We start from the raw sequence: 18,789 nt of genomic DNA, 5'->3' as shown, positions 1-18,789 counted from the left end.
GATTATTCTGGGCTTAATTTTAGTAACTGTTATTGACAAATATATGTGTAACAAAGCTAGAAACAGAAAAGTAAGACTAATCAAAAATCGAATGGCATGAAATATCAACACTTAGTATTACTGATGTTAGTGATAATTTCACTAAGCATGACAAATTTTTTTTCCAAATGGTATAACTTCTTAAGAAAAAAAATGTCATCTACTAGATAAATCATGGCCATTTGGGGAGGATAGATAACTTTGTCAGCCATGTACAGATACAGCATACATGCTTTTCAAACCTTTAATGTAATTTACAGAAAGCTACATGACTTGAAAGTTTTCAGAGTTTCAGATTTCCCACTTATGGGATCAGTCAAACATTATTATTTCCTCTGAATATGTTGCAAAATACATTGGGCTTCACATTGTAAGTGAAAAAAAGCCATCACAAATGAAAAGTGTAAATGAACATAAAACATGCTCTGGCAGCAAGAAAACTTCACATCACTTTACATAAATGGTATTTTCCGTGATTGTAGAGAAAGCTGTTGATAATATCTAGCTCAGAATACAATGGGAGGAATCTAATATGTATAAAACCTGAGTGCTATGAATTATCATAAGGCTCTTTGGTAAAGAAAGTAAGAAGTGAACATGGTCGAGAAGAAGATGTGAAAAAGCCTTTCATGAAATAAGAGAGAAATTGTTTATAGCAGCAAAGACATTCTGTGCGGCAGGACATCTACAGCCATGTGAACTCAACTAACTTCTCTAAACACCCTGCAGTGAATTTACAGTAGCTGAAACGTGGAGTAGCTATGTGTGTGTTACAAAAAATGGCAGTGAAAAAAGCAGGCTATTAGTTCTTCATATGGAACTAGAAAAAAATTTAATAAGATGCAAAAACTATTTGCATTTCATATAAAGCCAGAAACAAAACGTTAGTAAGAGCAAACACATAGTTCGATATACTGTTGCACTGATGGACACACTGAAGAAAAGACTAGGGTTACGGCAAGGGGGGGACAGTGAATAGCAATGGCAGTATTGAGAAGCCACATCTTCAGGGTGGTAATGGGAAAATGAATGTTCAACTCCGGCTCACATTCAGGGAAAGGGTCAAGTCTTACTGAACACGTGCAGACCAACAGAAGTGCTGGCAGGCTAAGAACTCTATGAGGAGACCTATTTCTGCTGGGTGCTGAGAAGAAATTCTGAGTGATTTATTTAGTGCTTGAAAAATGATCGCACATGAAGTTAAAACCACTTACAAGAAATGTCCACTTTGGATGAATTTTGAACTGAGAGTAGGGCATGTGTTGACAGAAAAGGAAAATCAATATTGAGAAAAACGTATTTACAAAAACAAAACTGCTAATACCACTCACCTTTTTTTTGAAATTACACAAATCAGAATAGCTAAAAATAGTACTGGTTCAATCTTAATAAATACATGTGCTGGGTGCGGGGGCTCATGCCTGTAATCCTAGCTACTCCACAGGCTGAAATCTGAGGCTCACTTTCAAATCTAGTCTAGACTGGCTTTGAGTTTATGAGACTCTTATCTCCAATTAACTACCAGAAAACAGGAAGTGGCCCTGTGGCTCAAGGTGGTAGAGCACTAGCCTTGCACACACATTGAGTTCAAGCCCTGTGACTAACCACAAAAAAAAAAAAAAAAGAGGGGCTGGGAGTTTGGCCTAGCAGTAGAGTGCTTGCCTAGCATGCACGAAGACCCAGGTTTGATTCCTCAGTACCACATACATAGAAAAGCCGGAAGTGGTGCTGTGGCTCAAGTGCAGAGTGCTAGCCATGAGAAAGCCCAAGGACAGTGCCCAGGCCCTGAAGTTCAAGCCCCCCCAGAACTGGCGAAATAAAATGAAAGAAAGAAAGAAAGAAAGAAAGAAAGAAAGAAAGAAAGAAAGAAAGAAAGAAAGAAAGAAAGAAAGAAAGGAAAGAAGGAAGGAAGAAAGAAAAAAAGGCAGAAAGAAAGAAAGAAAGAAAGAAAGAAAGAAAGAAAGAAAGAAAGAGAAGGAAGGAAGGAAGGAAGAAAAGATAAATAAGTAAAACAGGCATTTTTTTTGTTTCTTATAAAAGATTCCATTCATGCTCTTAACAGTTATTAAACAATTAACCACATGGTGGTGCTGCTACCAAGATATGTGATGTAAAATCACCTTAAATATTAAGGCTGTAGAAAGGAAATAAGTTTTGTAAAATTTTACTGCTTAATGACTACATGTGAAATGGTCCACCTAATGGACCAAGGTGAAGACTTTATGTATTGGAGGGTTCTTTTGAAAAGTAATGATATATTTTTATCTCCTACATTTATGATCACAGTATTCTAGATTTAACATAATCTATAGGCATATAGATTTGAATTGAAATAATATTCTAGTTATAAGCACAATAGTAAGCTTATCTCAATTTCAGTAATTTAAGTTCTGATAGACAAAGTAGTTACCTTTCTTAATTTTAAACAAATGATACAATCTTTATGAGTTCTTAATACATATATAAAGGAATTGGTATGTCACAATTTTAAAAATACATATGCTACTAAATTATCTTCATATATAAAAAGTTTATATCACTTCTTTTTTGAGGGGTGGGGTCTTAGGGCTTAAACTTGGCTTGGGCATCGTCCCTGAGCTATTCAGCTCAAGGCTACCACCCTACTCTTGAGCGAAGCCCCACTTCCGATTTCTAGAGGTTAACTGGTTAACTGGAGAGAAGAGTCTCAGGGTTTTTAGTTCCTGGGTTGACTTTGATCCTTGATCCTCAGATCTCAGCCTCCTGAGTAGCTAGGATTACAGGCATGAGCCACCATGCCTGGCCAATTTAACCTTTTAATTACCAAACCATTTCAGTGGTAACAAAACCTATATATTGCTCTAAATAAATTGGCACTCTTAGTTCTTGTGATAATTCTGACTTTGTATATGTCTATATGCAGTTAGGTATAGCTTTTATTTTCATTTATACACTAAAAAATCATTTCATTTAACTTTTCATCAAGAACAATGTTCAACATTTTAAACACTTTATATTCCAACTATAAATGTAGACTGCCTCTTAACTTTTCAATGGGGATAAAATTTTATTCGGGCTTTACTAGTGTTTTATTGCTTTATTGCGTAATACTACCAAAGAGTGTTTTCATTTTGTGTACATAGCTCAAAGTAATATGATGTGAGGGTAGAGAAAGAATAGTTTTATCTTGTTTTATTTTATACCAATATCTTGTGCCTTGGAGAGATTTATAAAGTCTCATAATGTTACTCTGAATTTGAAGTGGTACAGTGAAATGACATACTGGCTCAGTGCTCATAAATTGAATTGAAGTTGAGGTTAAAAATAAAATAAAGAAAGTGCCTTCCTTCCTTTATTTCAACTCATATAATACTGGTCATCATTTCTGGTCATCATTTCTGTGCACTTATACTCTTGCTCTACAGAGAAAATATCGACATGGGTAATAGTAAAATTGGAAGCAAATGGGTGATTTGTAAGAACCACAATAAACTGATGCATTGGAACAATAAATTAAAAATGTATAGATGAAAACATCATATTTCCTTCTTCTATCCATGTTAGAATTCATTAGCAGTAAGTCAAAACAACTGGTCATTTATAAAGACCCAAAATTCATAGGTATAATATGTATTTTCAGATTTTCTATATTTTTTATTGTATTAAAATGTGATTCCTGAACACAAATTTGATTTTTCACTAAAACCCATGCTTTACCATTTTATTCTGAGACACAAGTGGGGAGACTTTCAAGATTCTAAAGGAACCCCAACACTACTGTTGATGTTTACATGGGGTTTATTTTTAATTACACATTTTCTAAGAATCATAAGCACCAAATATATTTAAGAATTCACTTAAGAGATGTTCCTAAAATATTTTCATGCTGTGTTCACCTCCCGGTTTTTCTTTTTAATGAACTGTCTCTTCTTCAGATTTCGGTTCATATATATATTTGAGGGTCATGGGGCTTGATCTCTAGACCTGGGTGCTGTCCCTAAGCTCTTCAGCTCAAGGCTACTGCCATACCCCTTGAGCGAAGCCCTGTTTCCCATTTTCTTGTGATTAACTGAAGAAAAGAGTCTCACATACTTTAGTGCCAGGCGGGCTTTGAACTTCGATCCTCAGATGTTAGCCTCCTGAATAGCTAGGATTACAGGCCTGAGCCACTGCGTCCATTTCTGTTCATATTTTATGACAACTGAGCTATATTTCTCACAAATTCACCATGAGACTCTGACCTCCACATTCTTATTATACCTCTGCCATGTTTTAAAACATTCATGATTAAATTGTATTACTGGCAACATTAATTTTTAATGTTTGTTGGTTTTCTAATTTACCTAATTGACGGAAGCTTCTCAAGTAGAGAGATGTCAGTTTATTTCAGTTCTCTACCTTACAAATCTGAAGAGAATGTGCTCTTTTAATTTTAATTAGTAAATGCTAGTGGAATCACAGTTATACCCACTGAGCATTATTTAAATAACAAGTTTATACACATAAAATGAGCAATGATTCATTTTCATTCACCAAATGAAGAGATTATTAGACAGATATGTATGTATGCATCTATATACATTTATAAATTTGGAGGTATACTCTCCAGAAAGACTGTATTAGCTAAACAAGTTTTAGAAGTAAATGTATCACAATTGTATAACCCTCAATTTTAATATATTGAAATTATGAAAAAATTGTCAAAAGTTAAATAAAATAAATTAAAAAGTTAAATAATGCCACCTGTATTCTTTAGGAAGTTTTCATTATCCAGATTCAGAAGGCTAAACTGTTTTAGTGTAAAGGTATATAAGAAGAACATTCCTTTTTAAAATATCAAATTTTTGAAATGTTAACATGATTTAATATCAGTTAAGAATTCCCTCTCCAAAGTCAGTAAAAATTAAGAGATGGAATGCATTTCTCTGGGTTGACTCCTAGAAAGTCATCATTGATTGGTAAAGATAATGACAGGGTCTAAAGCTAAAATAGACACTTATATGCATAAGTATATTTATTAATAAATATGTAAAAATGCTATGAGTACATTTACTGTGTCTGGTAACTGTGTTGATAACTATATAAACTACCATATGTTATCAAATATAAACTATTATAAATATATTTAAGCTGGGTGCTGGTGGCTCATATGTGTAATCTAAGCTACTCAGGAGAGTAAGATCTGAGGATCATAAGTCAAAGCCAGTCCAAGCAGGAATGTCTGTGAAACTCTTATCTCCAATTAACCACAAGAAAACCAGAAGTGGCACTGTGTCTCAAAGTGACCTAAGCACACAGGCAAGCCCTAATTACAAGACCCACGATGGACAAAAAAATTAATTAATTCTTAAATACTATAAATATGCAAAACAGATTCTTCCTTAACTCAGCAATACTTTGAAAATATACTTTGTTTCAACCTTACATTTTTGAGATCTGAACAAGTGTAGCAGTGATATTCATTATAGTTTATATTAAAAATGAAATATACAAATTGTGAGTGGTGATGGAAGAGAGAAACTGGGAGAGAGCAAGGGAAAGGGTAACACTGTTCAAAAAGGAATGTACTCGGGCCAGTAGTTTGGCCTAGTGGTAGAGTGCTTGCCTAGCATGCACAAAGACCCAGGTTCAATTCCTTGGTACCACATACATAGAAAAAAAACTGGAAGTGATGCTGTGGCTCAAGTGGTAGAGCTCTCGTCTTGAGAAAGTCCAAGGAGAGTGAGTGCTCAGGCCCCGAACTTAAGCTCAGTTCAGGCAAAAAAAAAAAGGAATGTATTCTTTGAGTTATTTGACTTGAACTACTCTGCACATCACTTTTACAATAACAATAACTAAACTTAAAACGATCTACTATTAAAAGGAAAGAAGAAAAATGAAATAGCCAATAGTAAAATAATGAAATTGATCCAAATTGGATACTTTTTTCCAGTGTCTCAAATTCAGCATAAATACACAATTTTACTAAATATTATTATGCAAATTAGTTGAATTTCTATACAAAATACAGTTAATAAGCATTTGTCAGAATAAAGATAATATAAATGTAAAATATCTCTGTACATCAATAAATTTTATATTTCATTAGGTGGTAGCATTATTATATATTAGATTTGGTTTTTAGATTTATAACACTATTTTCAATGTTATGTGTGTATATATATATATATATATATATATATTGCTTCTTGGTAAACTCAGAACACTTGAACAAAGTGTAAATGTCCACTGATTAACCAGAATATATTTCAAAGAGTTTGTCCCAGTGGAGGTGTAGTGTGTAATGGGTTGTGTGTAGTGTGTCATGAGTCATATGTCATGTGTTGGGTATAGTGTATCATGTGTAGTATGTAGTGTAAAGAGTGTGTCTTGTGTCATGTATCATGTGTAGTGTGTATAGTTTGTAGCTCAACTGGTAGACAGCTCGCATTGATTGATGACATATGGTAATATATCTGATAGGTATTATATGGTAGTTTATTAGGTTAAATATGTGGTTAATACCATAGATAATACTATAGACAGTTTTATTTATTAAATTGGAAGCATATCTTATATGTATGTATAGTTTTATAGTTTATGCTTATATTTATTTATATGTAATTGTTATTTTATCAGTTATCAAAGCATAATCAAAGTTCATGATATGTATGTATGCATGTAACATAATGCAGCTTCTCCCTTTGTACAATTAATAAATGATAATTTAAAGATCAAAAAGCTTTACATTAGGGGTTAGTAGTCAAATTTCCTAATCATTATGATTAGTGAGAAGACATTAAAGCTTGACTCCAGAATATTCCATATGGATTTATTAGGTGGAGCTCTTTCAGAATCCTTTGTTCTAGCATTAAACTGATGAAAACCAGCACTAATTGTATTTGTTACTGAAACAGAATCACCTCAACACAAACTGACTCAATATTTTTCAGTAACTAACAATTCATTGACTAAAATGATACGAATTTGTCATAAAAACATGAAAATTTATCACTTACGATAAATTACTTTGTAATTAAAGATAATAAACACAGTTGTGAAATATGTAGATAATGCACTTCAGGATTAAGAGACTTTGCTTTGTAGAAGAAGAAGTAAAACACTAAATTAAGTGAAGCTCATATTTCTGACAAAGCATCACTTAAAATTCCTTCAATTAGGCTGATTCAGAGAAAATGTACATACAGCATATAAAAAAAGCAATCGCTACTTTTCTTATTTGTCCACTCCATCTTTCCTCTGACTAACTATGAAGTCTGTTGCTTCTGGTAGTCCACGTAACTTTGTTCTCCACTTTGACCTGTTTTCTTCTATTATTCAGTTTAGCATTGGTGAGCAGAATTTTGTCAAGTATCCTTTTTCTTTCTAATCATCCTTTCTTACTCTGCTCCTTATAGCTCCCTTGAATGCATTAATACCCATTCTTAATTCCTCCACTCTTGTGATGAAAGCTCACTTACACTGTCTTTGTTGTATCAACACCTCAATGATATGGCATATTGCTATTTATAGACTCAGACAATCCAATGCTAGATAAAGTTAAGCATATGATAAGATTAGAGTATGACTTTATTTCTGTATATTGTTTTGCAAATAATATATGTCCTAAATTCATGCCAAAAATGACTTTAACTATAATTGCTCTGGTACAAATATTTTAAAAGTATGTAATCAAACAAGAAGACTCTTTTTTTAAGAACAACAATCACAAAGATAGACCTCTTGTTTCTATATCCTAGAGTTCATTTCATTTAGTCTCATTCTATATGAACTTATGTGCATAGCTTTGAGGTATTGTGAGCCTCTACTAGGAGGATGTTATTTCTTTTCTTTTTTGTTCCCCTTATGATTACTCTCATGTGGTTAATGTGTCTGACTTTGTTACCTTGTATATTTTATATATGAGTTTATTTGTTTATTTGAAATAGGGAAGGGGAGGGGGGAAACAATTATGATTGGGAAGGAGTGGAGGGAAGGGAAACGGAGACAAAAACATGAGAAAGGGCATCAATGAGTGAGAAATACATCACCCACTACCTGACGAACGGAACTGTAACCCCTCTATACATTACCTCAATTAAAAAATATATAGGAGAAAGTAAAAAAAAAAGGACTCCCCTATTTCAATATATTAGAATCACATATTTAGACTTGCATATGAGACTGAATATTTCAGTTTCCAATACTAATTTACAAACAAAATATTCTTGGGGCCGGGAGTTCAGCCTAGTGGTAGAATGCTTGCCTAACATGAACAAAGACCTGTGTTCAATTCTTCAGTACCTCATATATAGAAAAAGCTGGAAGTGGTGCTGTGGCTCAAGTGGCAGAGTGCTAGCCTTGAGCAAAACATACCCAAGGACAGTGTCAGGCCCTGAATTCGAGCCCCAGGACTGGCAAAAAAAATCCAGTTAAAGGAAACTAAAATAACCTGAATTTTATATCTCTATGTTCTTTGATTATCATTTGGTGGTCAAATCTCCCAAAATGTATTGCTGTACCTTTTTCAGTTTGATTATGCCTTCTTGTGTCTCTTCATCTGTAACAATGTCAAACAGATTTCCCCCATCGCCTGGAACGATGCTGTACTCAATTTCAGCGTTTTGTCCAAAATCTGGATCGACAGCTCTTATTCTTCCAATAGCTGAGCCAATAGGAGACGACTCAGGAACTTTCAGATGGAAGATGCCTGATAAAACATGTGTGGTTTGCACAGGCAGTAGAGTGAGTACACAGTGAAAACAATGTGAAATTTAAAAAAAAAAAACATAGCCTAAAGGAAGTAATTCAAATTTAAAACAGTTCAGTGCATTTGCTGTCATGTTATAGATTATGACTAGAAGTAATAATTTCACATTTCACTTCAGACTTTCCTGTTATTGAATTTGAACTGGACATTAAAAATAGTAGGGTATAAGCAATTAAAATTATTTTTAGAAAATAGCATTTATTCTTAGGATAACAAAGTAGAATAATTATCAAATACCAGAGTGAAAATACTTGTCATTGGTACCAAAGCCATTGATCCTAAAGTCATGCGCTTTTCCTCTGTCTCTATCTCTGTCTCTCTTTCTCTCACACACCCACACCCACACCGCCCCACACACAAAGGAATTCACCAGTTAAGACACAGCTAAAAATCCTAGATAGATATATGTATATATGTATGTATGTGCATATATATGTATGTATGTGTGTATGTATGTATGTGTGTATGTGTATGTGTGTATGTATGTATGTGTATGTATGTATGTATGTGTATGTACGTATGTAGGTAGATATATAGATAAATAGCTAGGGAGTTGTAGACAAAAGATAAATATTCAAATACTTGTAGAAAATATCTTATTTTTTCTAAACTAATTATTTTAAACCTGACAATTCAACCAAAATATGACTTGTGATGAAAATTCAGGTAGTTAAAACTTTCCAGCCATGGAGGAATTAAATACAGCTTAATACTAAGACTCAACTTATTTTAATATGTATTGACTTAATACCTTGCTAAATATGTCATTCATATTTTAAATTAACAAAATGAAATTTTATCACCCAATTACTTTGTAGCATTAGAGTATAATGCTTAGTTTGACCACCAGGTGGTGCAAATATATTGCTATTAAATGGAAGTTGAATCAGGAAAAAAATACTAGAAAAATTTATATCCATACAATGCATAGCAGGACCAAGAAAAGTTGCAATGTGCAAAAAAAGTAAAATCAGACTTTTACTCTCAGCCATCTTTTAAAACTTCTATATAGGTATAGTTTAAAACATTTACATAATTTTTTAAAAAGTTATGACAAAGAGAAGACAACCTGTATTATTTAGTAAGCATTCTATGAAGACAGATATTAGTTAGTCTATGCAGTAGCCATATTTCCAAACATTCAGAAACTAAACCCAAACAAAGGTAAAGCGTTAGCTACAGAGGCCATTTTTATTAGGAAATAGTTTATGGTGGGACATGTGTATAATCTCAACTAACACAGACAGTCTAGGTAGAACATCACCACCTGTATGCCCAGTGAGGCCAAAAATACTAAAATTGTATCTGGAAAAAGAAGCTAGAGCAGTAGGGGGTGGGGGAGGGAAGTGGGAGAAAAATGAGGGAAGGGATAACAATGTTAGACAGGAAATGTCCCCATTACTTTACCTATATAACTGTTACCCCATCTATACATCACCTTGACAATAAATTTTAAAAAATAAGCTGAAGCAGAAAGGGCAGGAATTGTGGCATGTATGGTCGAGCAGTTAGGTCCCTAGCAAGAACAAAGTCTTGAATGGAAACTTCTGCACTGCCAACCAACCAATCAACTAAAAAGTGCTGCACCACTATAATGAATATATTCAGATAAAAGTAAGGTAAGAAACAATGGAAATCAACAAAACTTAAGAAATAGCACTCTATGTAAATATGTGAAATATATTTTCATACTGGAGTTCACATCTGGTTTTATTAGTGAATTCTGGAAGGGCACTCCATTATGTGAAATCATCACAGTCATATATATAATTTGGACTTTCCAGCTGCATTTCTAGAAAGGCTTTCCATATTGTTGTGTATATGATAAAATGCATTCAACACAACCTGGGACCACATCAGTCATTGGCAACAAGACTGTATAAAGAATCACACCTATGATCATTCAGCTATTATTTCTTTTTGTTTCCTGTTAAGGATTAATGTCTAATCATTCCTTCAAAATTAGTTGAAAATTTGACAATTTCACTACTCTGGCTGCAGTTCAATATTGTCATCTTTTGTTCAATCATTGTTATTTTCTTCTAATGGACATCAGTTCAAAGGTTACTTGTAATTAGTCTCAAAAGGCTATTTTATCTAAACATCAGTGTTGTAAGAAAAACTCTGATCTGTTGGGAAATTTGAAACTTGTCTGCTAAAATGTTCTGAGGAAATAGCTGATAGTAGATTTGCAGCTGTTAAAAGTGAATATTCAGGACCAGGAGTTTGGCCTAGTGGTAGAGTGCTTGCCTAGCATGCACAAAGACCCGGGTTCGATTTCTTGGTATCACATACATTGAAAAAAAGCTGGAGGTGGTGCTAAAGCTCAAGTAGTAGAGTGCTAAGCCCTGAGAAAGTCCAAGGACAGTGCTCAGGCACTGAGCCCAAGCCCAGGATTGGCCAAAAAAAAAGAAAAAAAAGAAGTGAATATTCATTTAGAAGCAAGGCCTTTTAAAGACATTTGGATGGAACCTTTAGAATTGAATGCTGGTAGAAAAATTGATAGATGTAATGTAGATATGTAAGTAGATAATACAGAGATAGACACACATAGGTAGAGAGAGAGACAGACAGACCAACTGACACACAGACAGACATATGTACTCCTCATCTCTTGTCATGTAATAGGCTATACTGACATGACACTCAGTCAGCAAGGAGGCCATCAATAGATATGAGATCTTGAGCCTCTGTAACTGTAACCTAAATACTTTCTCTATACACACACACACACACACACACACACACACACACACACACACTGAATATAGGTGGGCATTGGCAATGAGGGTACATCACTGGAATGGCCAGGTCAGGAAGCCAGGGATGTAACTGGAAGGACTTGGAGATATTTCTGGTTAGGCTACATGGTAGCTATTTAGGGTTAGCCACTTTAAAGTGACATAATATTTGACTCAGGGAAGGGAAGGAGAAAAACAAAATGATGAGTCAAATGACAAAGGATAAACCAGTATAACAGCAATCTTCACAAGACAATATGTTGGAGATGAACTCTCCAACCTGGGAGAGAGGAGGGAAAGTGGGAGAAAACATGGGAAGAGGTAACTACGTTCACGAAATAATATACCCACTACTGTTCCAATGAAACTATATTATGTCACCCTGATGGCAAAACATTTCAAAAAGGAAAAGAAAATAAATATATTTTTATTTGAAAAGATAAAAAAAAAAGAATTGGGTATCAAGGACAGAAAGATAATCTGGAGTCATCACTTAAGGATTATGGCTACTGAATGGAAAGAATTTAGCTGGAAATGAAACCTTCCAGTGTGAAATCAGTAATGTTTGTGGACTCTGAAAGGTAATCTTCAGGGCATCAGATAAGGCAGACTGGAGATGAAAAGGCCTCTTTGACAACAATATGCTGAGATATGAATTTTGTGCTTTACAAAAGAAGTCTGTATGCAGTCAATAACAATAAATGTGCAGGCAGCTATTCTTGGTAGCAATCCGTCAATATAAGTTATAAGGTTAAGTGAACATTTTTTTAAAGATTGTCAGTGTAAAGTATATCCACAAATTTCATTATTATCTGATAGTGCTGCAAAACTTGTGGCTAATTGAAATAGCACCATTGTCCAAAAGGGACTAAATAAATTGCATTCCTTGAACATGCTCATCTCTAAATGGGAGAAGAAAGCAATGCAAACCAGTCATGGACCATGTGCATCTTTTTTGTGCACTGAGGTTTTAGTGTATGCAAGCTACAGATATAAAGAACAGTATATTTTCTGTTCTTCCCATAACAGACATACATTTTACTAAGGTTGGAGACAGTCATGTTCATTAGACATATATTTCTCAATAAAATATCGCATCTGGTAATAAAGTCTGTGGAGCATGGAGCAAGTCAGAGAAGCTATACATTAGTCATGTCAGATTGTTTAGGTTCTCTCGGTTTAATTCCAGTGACTTGACATTTTGTCATTTTTGGAATCTCAACAGCAATAAAGCTAGGGTCATTCAGATTAATTCAAAACTCTTAAGTAATCTGCAGCTGTGCCAAAGTCAGATGGCTCTTGATGTACTGTGTAATTACACTGTCATCGGCTGCGAGGTGTCCCACTTTTTACGTGTATGAAACATTTTAATGGCATTCCCTGTACAACACAGATTAAGATATAAAACAGGTGACAAGATATTGTCCTCAAAGTCAATAAAATGTATATTTACATATTCATCAAATATAAATGCCATGCTTGACAAAAATCACCCCAGGTAAAGGAGAAAATTGGATGTTGTGAGCAAATACAACAATCACATTGTATTATTCCTTACATATAATGCTCTTTTTTTCAATAAAATGGCAAAACTGAATAGTTAGGAACTAGAGGCTGAGGGTGGGAATGAGGTTTCTCTCATAACTATAATTTAATAAACTACATTTTGGCCATTAGTACCTACATTGCTTATGGCAGCTGAGCAAGTAATATTAATTGCCATGCCACCAAAGGGAAAATGATACAAAAGATGCTTTCTTTTCTGTATCTTTTGAGAAATCTAATAATTAGTAGCAAAAAATTAAGAGATATATTTACTTAACAAAATACAATGTAAGGAAAATATTAAACTGTAAGCCCTCAAAAATAGATTAAATGAACTCATGAGTTACAAAATACCATAATATTTGCCATTCAGAATGGCAGATAAAACAATTGAATAAACCAGTTCAATCGTATTTTGAGATTCATTTTATGTTATGATTGCAGCAGGAAAGATACCTACAACTATATAAAAAGTCAGTTTTTAATGTTAGCTAATTGTCTGTATACATATTGCAGCTTCTATAAAGGCTACAGTATATAGCACAAATAAGTAACAATGTGACAAATAACTCCCATGAGCATTTAAAAATGCTGGAAATTAGCATGCTATTGTCCTAGGTACTCAAATGGCTGAGGTAGGAACATTGCTGGAGCCTAGAAATTTCGGTCAAGCAAGAGAAATGAACTTTGTAATGTGGCGTGTGTGTGTGTGTGTGTGTGTGTGTGTGTGTGTGTGTGTGTGTGTGTGTGTGAAGTACCAAGGGTGCACCAGACTCTGAATTTACTCTCCCAACATGGCAAAGAGAAAATCAAATTACATGAGGAACACTAGATTACTGAGAATATTGGAAGATTTAAGAATAAGTTATTCCAAATTTAGAAGAATGCTAAACATTTTGAGAGCTTCATAATGCCCCTAATTGAGACCATCCTAACAGACTATAACTAAATGGATTACGTTCACTTATTTGAGACTTTTATATTTATTCATTATCTTGAAGTAATTTTAAAAGTGAGTTACCATTTAACAAAGTATTTCATAAATACAATGCAACTTGATCAACGTCAACACTTTCAACATTCCCATCCACCCCTCCCAACCCATCTTTTCCTCACTCTTCTTAATTTGGTAGGATATCCATTGCATTCTTGGCTGCATTCAACTTCTTTTAATGAGTACACTTTGTTATTACATGTAATTTTTTATGGTTTTGCAGTTTCCCCTTATACATTATACATCCTTTAGGGAGGACAGTAGAAACCTGCCTGCATAGGTGTGAAGATGAAAGAGAAGAAGATGTAAGCAAAGTTCTAAAAAGTCAACAAAATTACTGAAATATTTTGTATATTGAAAATTGTAAAGTTTAAGCATAAAAATAGTCGTGTTATACAGGACTATTTTGTGCCCTTTATTTCTACAGTAGCCTGAAGCAGTAAGTGTTTTCAAATTAAATCAACAAGGAAAGTGTCCAAACAGCCAAGTTGGATTGAAGCTATATCCTAGTCAAGCACTCAAGACGTTATGTAGATGGCATCTCTCCATGATGCCAAAAAAACACATGCCTGTTCATTATTAGAGTCCATTTCACTAGATTCTATTTTGAATGTACACAAACATTTGGTATCAAAAGCTTTAATACTGCTTGTTATACTGGAATTTACAATTTTACAATAAAAAGAAAAAAGTAACTCAAGGAGGGAGACATGAAGAATATAATAAATTATCTGTGGAAATTCAGTGGAAATCATATTGTAAATTATTCTAAAATAGAATTGTTTATATATATAATAATCTCAATTGCCTAAAATGAGAATTAAGGAATTATACATACAATATCCAAGATGTTGCTGGATTATGTTTTATAAATTCCATTTGGGAATAATATATTTTCCCTATGTTATTTAACAAGCCATTTTTATACACTGTGCTTGAGTGCTTAATTAAGCACAAAATATAGAGGTAGACATTAACTTAGATTTTGAAGATTATTTTCTGATAGTGTGTTATTCATTGTTGCTATTTGCTGTAAAAATTATATTATTCATAATAAATTCAAACATAGTGTTTAGTAACAAATCCTATGGAAGTACCAAGAAATATTATAGCAAGTGAACAAAAAGTATTTTTTAAGGAAAAGGAGGCATTGACAGTGAAGCACTATATTCATAGCCTGATTTTCTTTTGTGAAACTAATAAATAATAATAATGTTTAAACTATAAAAATAGAAAATTGGAAAAAATCATCTCTTAAATTTTCAGTTAAAATTAGACATAAAAGGTAAAACAAACTATAAAATAGGGTACCCATCCTTTGATGTCCTAATATGTTGTACAGTATTTGAGACATACATATAGTCTAAAGATTGAAGCCCATTGTTTAAAACAATCACACAATTAAAATAGTGGAGCTACAACAATGGCATAAAGAAAAAATACATAATTTTTAAAAGTTGCATGAATAATGAATATTCATAGTATTTAAGACAAGGATTTAAGTTGTGTAACCTTGATGGAAGGTTACAAGATAACAGTACAAATGGAAGTAACCAAATGGCAAGGATGATTATTGTCATAATTTCCTGACTTACCCATTTGTTCAGTTACTCTAAGACTTATTAACTCTGCTAGAAAGACCTTCACTTATATTAATCTTGCTATATCCATCATCTTGTCCTTATTCTCATCCAACTGAAACATTCAGTTTGCTAGCTAATGGCCTTAGCCATTTTCCTCCCCTTCTGTGCTTTGTCAGAGCACATTTGACTTTCACAAGCAAAAGGCAAATATCACTCCCCAATTTCCTCCATTATTCCCAATCTTTCTTTTTTTTTCTAGGTACCATATTTTTTATTGTAATTAGTAAAAGGTTACATGATATTTGCCAGATAGAAGGTGCATTAATTCACATACATTGATACCCTTTCACATGTCTTGGTACCCATTTCCCTCCCCCCCCCACCCCCCCCCACCCGTCTTGGTTTTCCCCCCTTCCCTATCAAATTTTAAATATCCAAATACAAATAAATTCAATATATCAGATAACAAAGTGAGATACTATACCAATATGAGATAACCAAGGGACAGCAAAGGAGATGAGAGACAACATAGTACATTAAGGACAATAATCATTCATTATATGGCTTTTGTTTCAATATCCTGGAGGTCCTTTCAATTAGCTTCACATTATATGGCCTTATGTATCAAGATTTTGCTCTATTGCAGATCTCTGCTAGTAGAGCCCAAGGTTTCTACTGATTATGACGAATGAGGGAAACCATTGAGCCTAAGTTCCTTTGAGTCTGACTTACTTCACTTAATATTATTTTTTTCTAAATGGCAATTAGAGAACTTCCACCTAAGAAAAGCCCAGGGCCAGATGGATTCACAGCTGAATTCTATAAGGTCTTCAAAGCAGAGCTCACACCAATACTCCTCAAGCTCTTCAACGAAATTGAAAATGAAGGTTCCTTACCAAACTCATTCTATGAAGCCAGTATAACCCTCATCCCCAAACCAGACAGAGATTCATCAAAGAAAGAGAACTATAGACCTATATCTTTGATGAACATCGATGCAAAACTTCTCAACAAAATACTGGCCAACCGTCTACAACAACTCATGAAAAAAATTATACACTATGATCAAACTGGATTCATCATGGGGAGGCAAAGCTGGTTCAACATACGCAAACCAATTTTTCTTGTAAAGAAAATTTTGTTCACTGAAATTTAGAGATTTAGAACAACTACTACCGTTTATGCTAGAGACTCTAAAAATTAAACATAGAGGCTCTCTCCAAAGAATTCCTCTGCATACAATCTGTTTCAAGAGGCTACATAATACTGAATACTTTGCTCTGAGTGATGTCTCCAAGAGTACAGAATGCATCTGAAATGTTGATTGAACTTAGGGCCTGAGTGCTTTCCGAGTTTCCTTGCTCAACACTGGCTAGTGCTCTACCACTTGAGCCACAGCTCCACTTCTGGAATTTTGATGATTAATTGGAGATAAGAATCTCACCATCTTTCCTCTCATGGCTGGCTTTGAACTAGAATTCTCAGATCTCAACCTCTTGAGTAGTTAGGATTACAGGCAGAAGCCACCAACTCCCAACTTCTTACTACCTTTGTAAGAATAATAGTTTTTTTCTTTCTGTTCCTTTAATTCAATGGATATATCCTTTCTCTGTACTTTCTTTTACTAAACTTTAGAATGTGTGAACATTTTGCAGTTCTTAGTCCATCTTAACACTCAATATATTCTCAATTAACATATTCTCAATGGACTCAGAATGCTCTTCTTTGCTCATCACAGGAAAAAAATAACCCTTGGTCAAATCTGATACTATGCATCCCTTTATTTTCCCCTTTCCAATAGAATTTTTATTTATTGTCACAGGTATCCACTTCTTTTTCACAAATAGACTTTAATATCAACTTAGAAAGTTGTGCTCTTTAAATTTACTTCTACATTGTTACATCTCTAAATTCAGTGAAAATTTAACAATAATCAGCACAGAAGACACACATTCTGCCTCGTTTGACACAGAGTTATCCTTACTATATCTAAATGCTAAGGCATTTGCCACCTTACAGTTTGCTGCTTTTTTCCCTCCATTTGTAGTGTCTACTTGATTAGAAAAGTGATTCTCTTTGTAAATATGGTCAGTCTGAAAAAACTTGAGTCCATGTTGCAGTCCAGGGAATTCCAAAACAATTTTCAATTGTTTTGAGTATAGAAAGATAGGAAAATATTGAATTCGCTTCTGTCTACTTCGTGGTCATGATTAGGAATTTCAGTCTCAGGTTATCTCTAGACTTTACTCATGCGGGGACATTTTTACTTCCCTTAACTTCATTTATTATCCCCATATCAGAATTTCTTAACACTTAAACCCCTTATATACAAATAGTGAGATTCATAGTTTGTAAAAACATCATCATATTTCAAAACTTTACTTTTATCTATTTCCAAGGTATATCAGTGTTGGCATCTTCAAAATTAAACTCATATATTTACCATGGACCCAGAAAACAGCCTGTCCTCGTGTGCACTGTCGGCAGGTAGTACATATATCTCCTCAATTGAATAATTTAGAAACCTTCCTTGGTGAAAAATAATTGCTGTTATTAATACTTTAATCTCATAAAATCACTCAAACCTATCCATATGTTGTCTTCTTGAGCAGCTGCTAAAACATCACCAGCAGAGTTTAAACAAGTGATAGCTCTTGTCTGAATTACTGCAGGTGTCTGCTAAGTGATTTTTACACAGTTTTCTCCTAACCTGCAGCAGGAATGCCTTTCCCATGCTACACTGTAACCATACTTCATGTCCACTTATTTTGTGTCATTTTTTTGATAAGAAATTATTTGAATTTTCTAAACAATATGAAGTAAAAACCATTCAAATACATATTACTAATATAGATGACATATTATAAAGCTGTATATCATTAAGTAATTTTTATTTTTGCTTCAAAAGCTTGAGATAAATGCCTGCGTAATAATTTTTTTAATATATCCACCTAAAATTAACAATCACAGCAGAGCAGAAAAAGCAATGATATTGATTTTTTCGATTTGTGTGTTATGAGATCTCCCCATGATGTTTGACTGTCAACTGGCTTTCAATTATGTGACATGTACCATTTCAATAGCACGGCATCAATGAACATAGATAAGGTGATAAGGACCTTATCAGCCTATAAAAGGAAATCAGGTGTGTTAGCCATT

General features: G+C 33.8%; 1 protein-coding gene across 2 annotated transcripts in view; it reads right to left on the bottom strand.

The window, feature by feature from the left end:
* Cdh12 (cadherin 12) overlaps window positions 1-18,789 on the bottom strand; it is a 785,868-nt gene that overhangs the window by 35,062 nt on the left and 732,017 nt on the right. For both annotated transcript variants that reach the window (XM_090332101.1, XM_090332100.1), the window contains exon 8: window positions 8,520-8,707. In XM_090332101.1, the coding sequence (XP_090188227.1) occupies window positions 8,520-8,707 (188 nt within the window). The remainder of the gene's footprint in view (window positions 1-8,519; window positions 8,708-18,789) is intronic.

Source organism: Megascapheus bottae, chromosome 4, assembly GCF_031878675.1.
Source record: "Megascapheus bottae isolate mThoBot1 chromosome 4, mThoBot2.hap1, whole genome shotgun sequence".
In the NCBI taxonomy this organism is placed as follows: Eukaryota; Metazoa; Chordata; class Mammalia; order Rodentia; family Geomyidae; genus Megascapheus; species Megascapheus bottae.
Note: the sequence above shows the minus strand (reverse complement) of the source record. Positions and strands in the feature narration are given on the sequence as shown.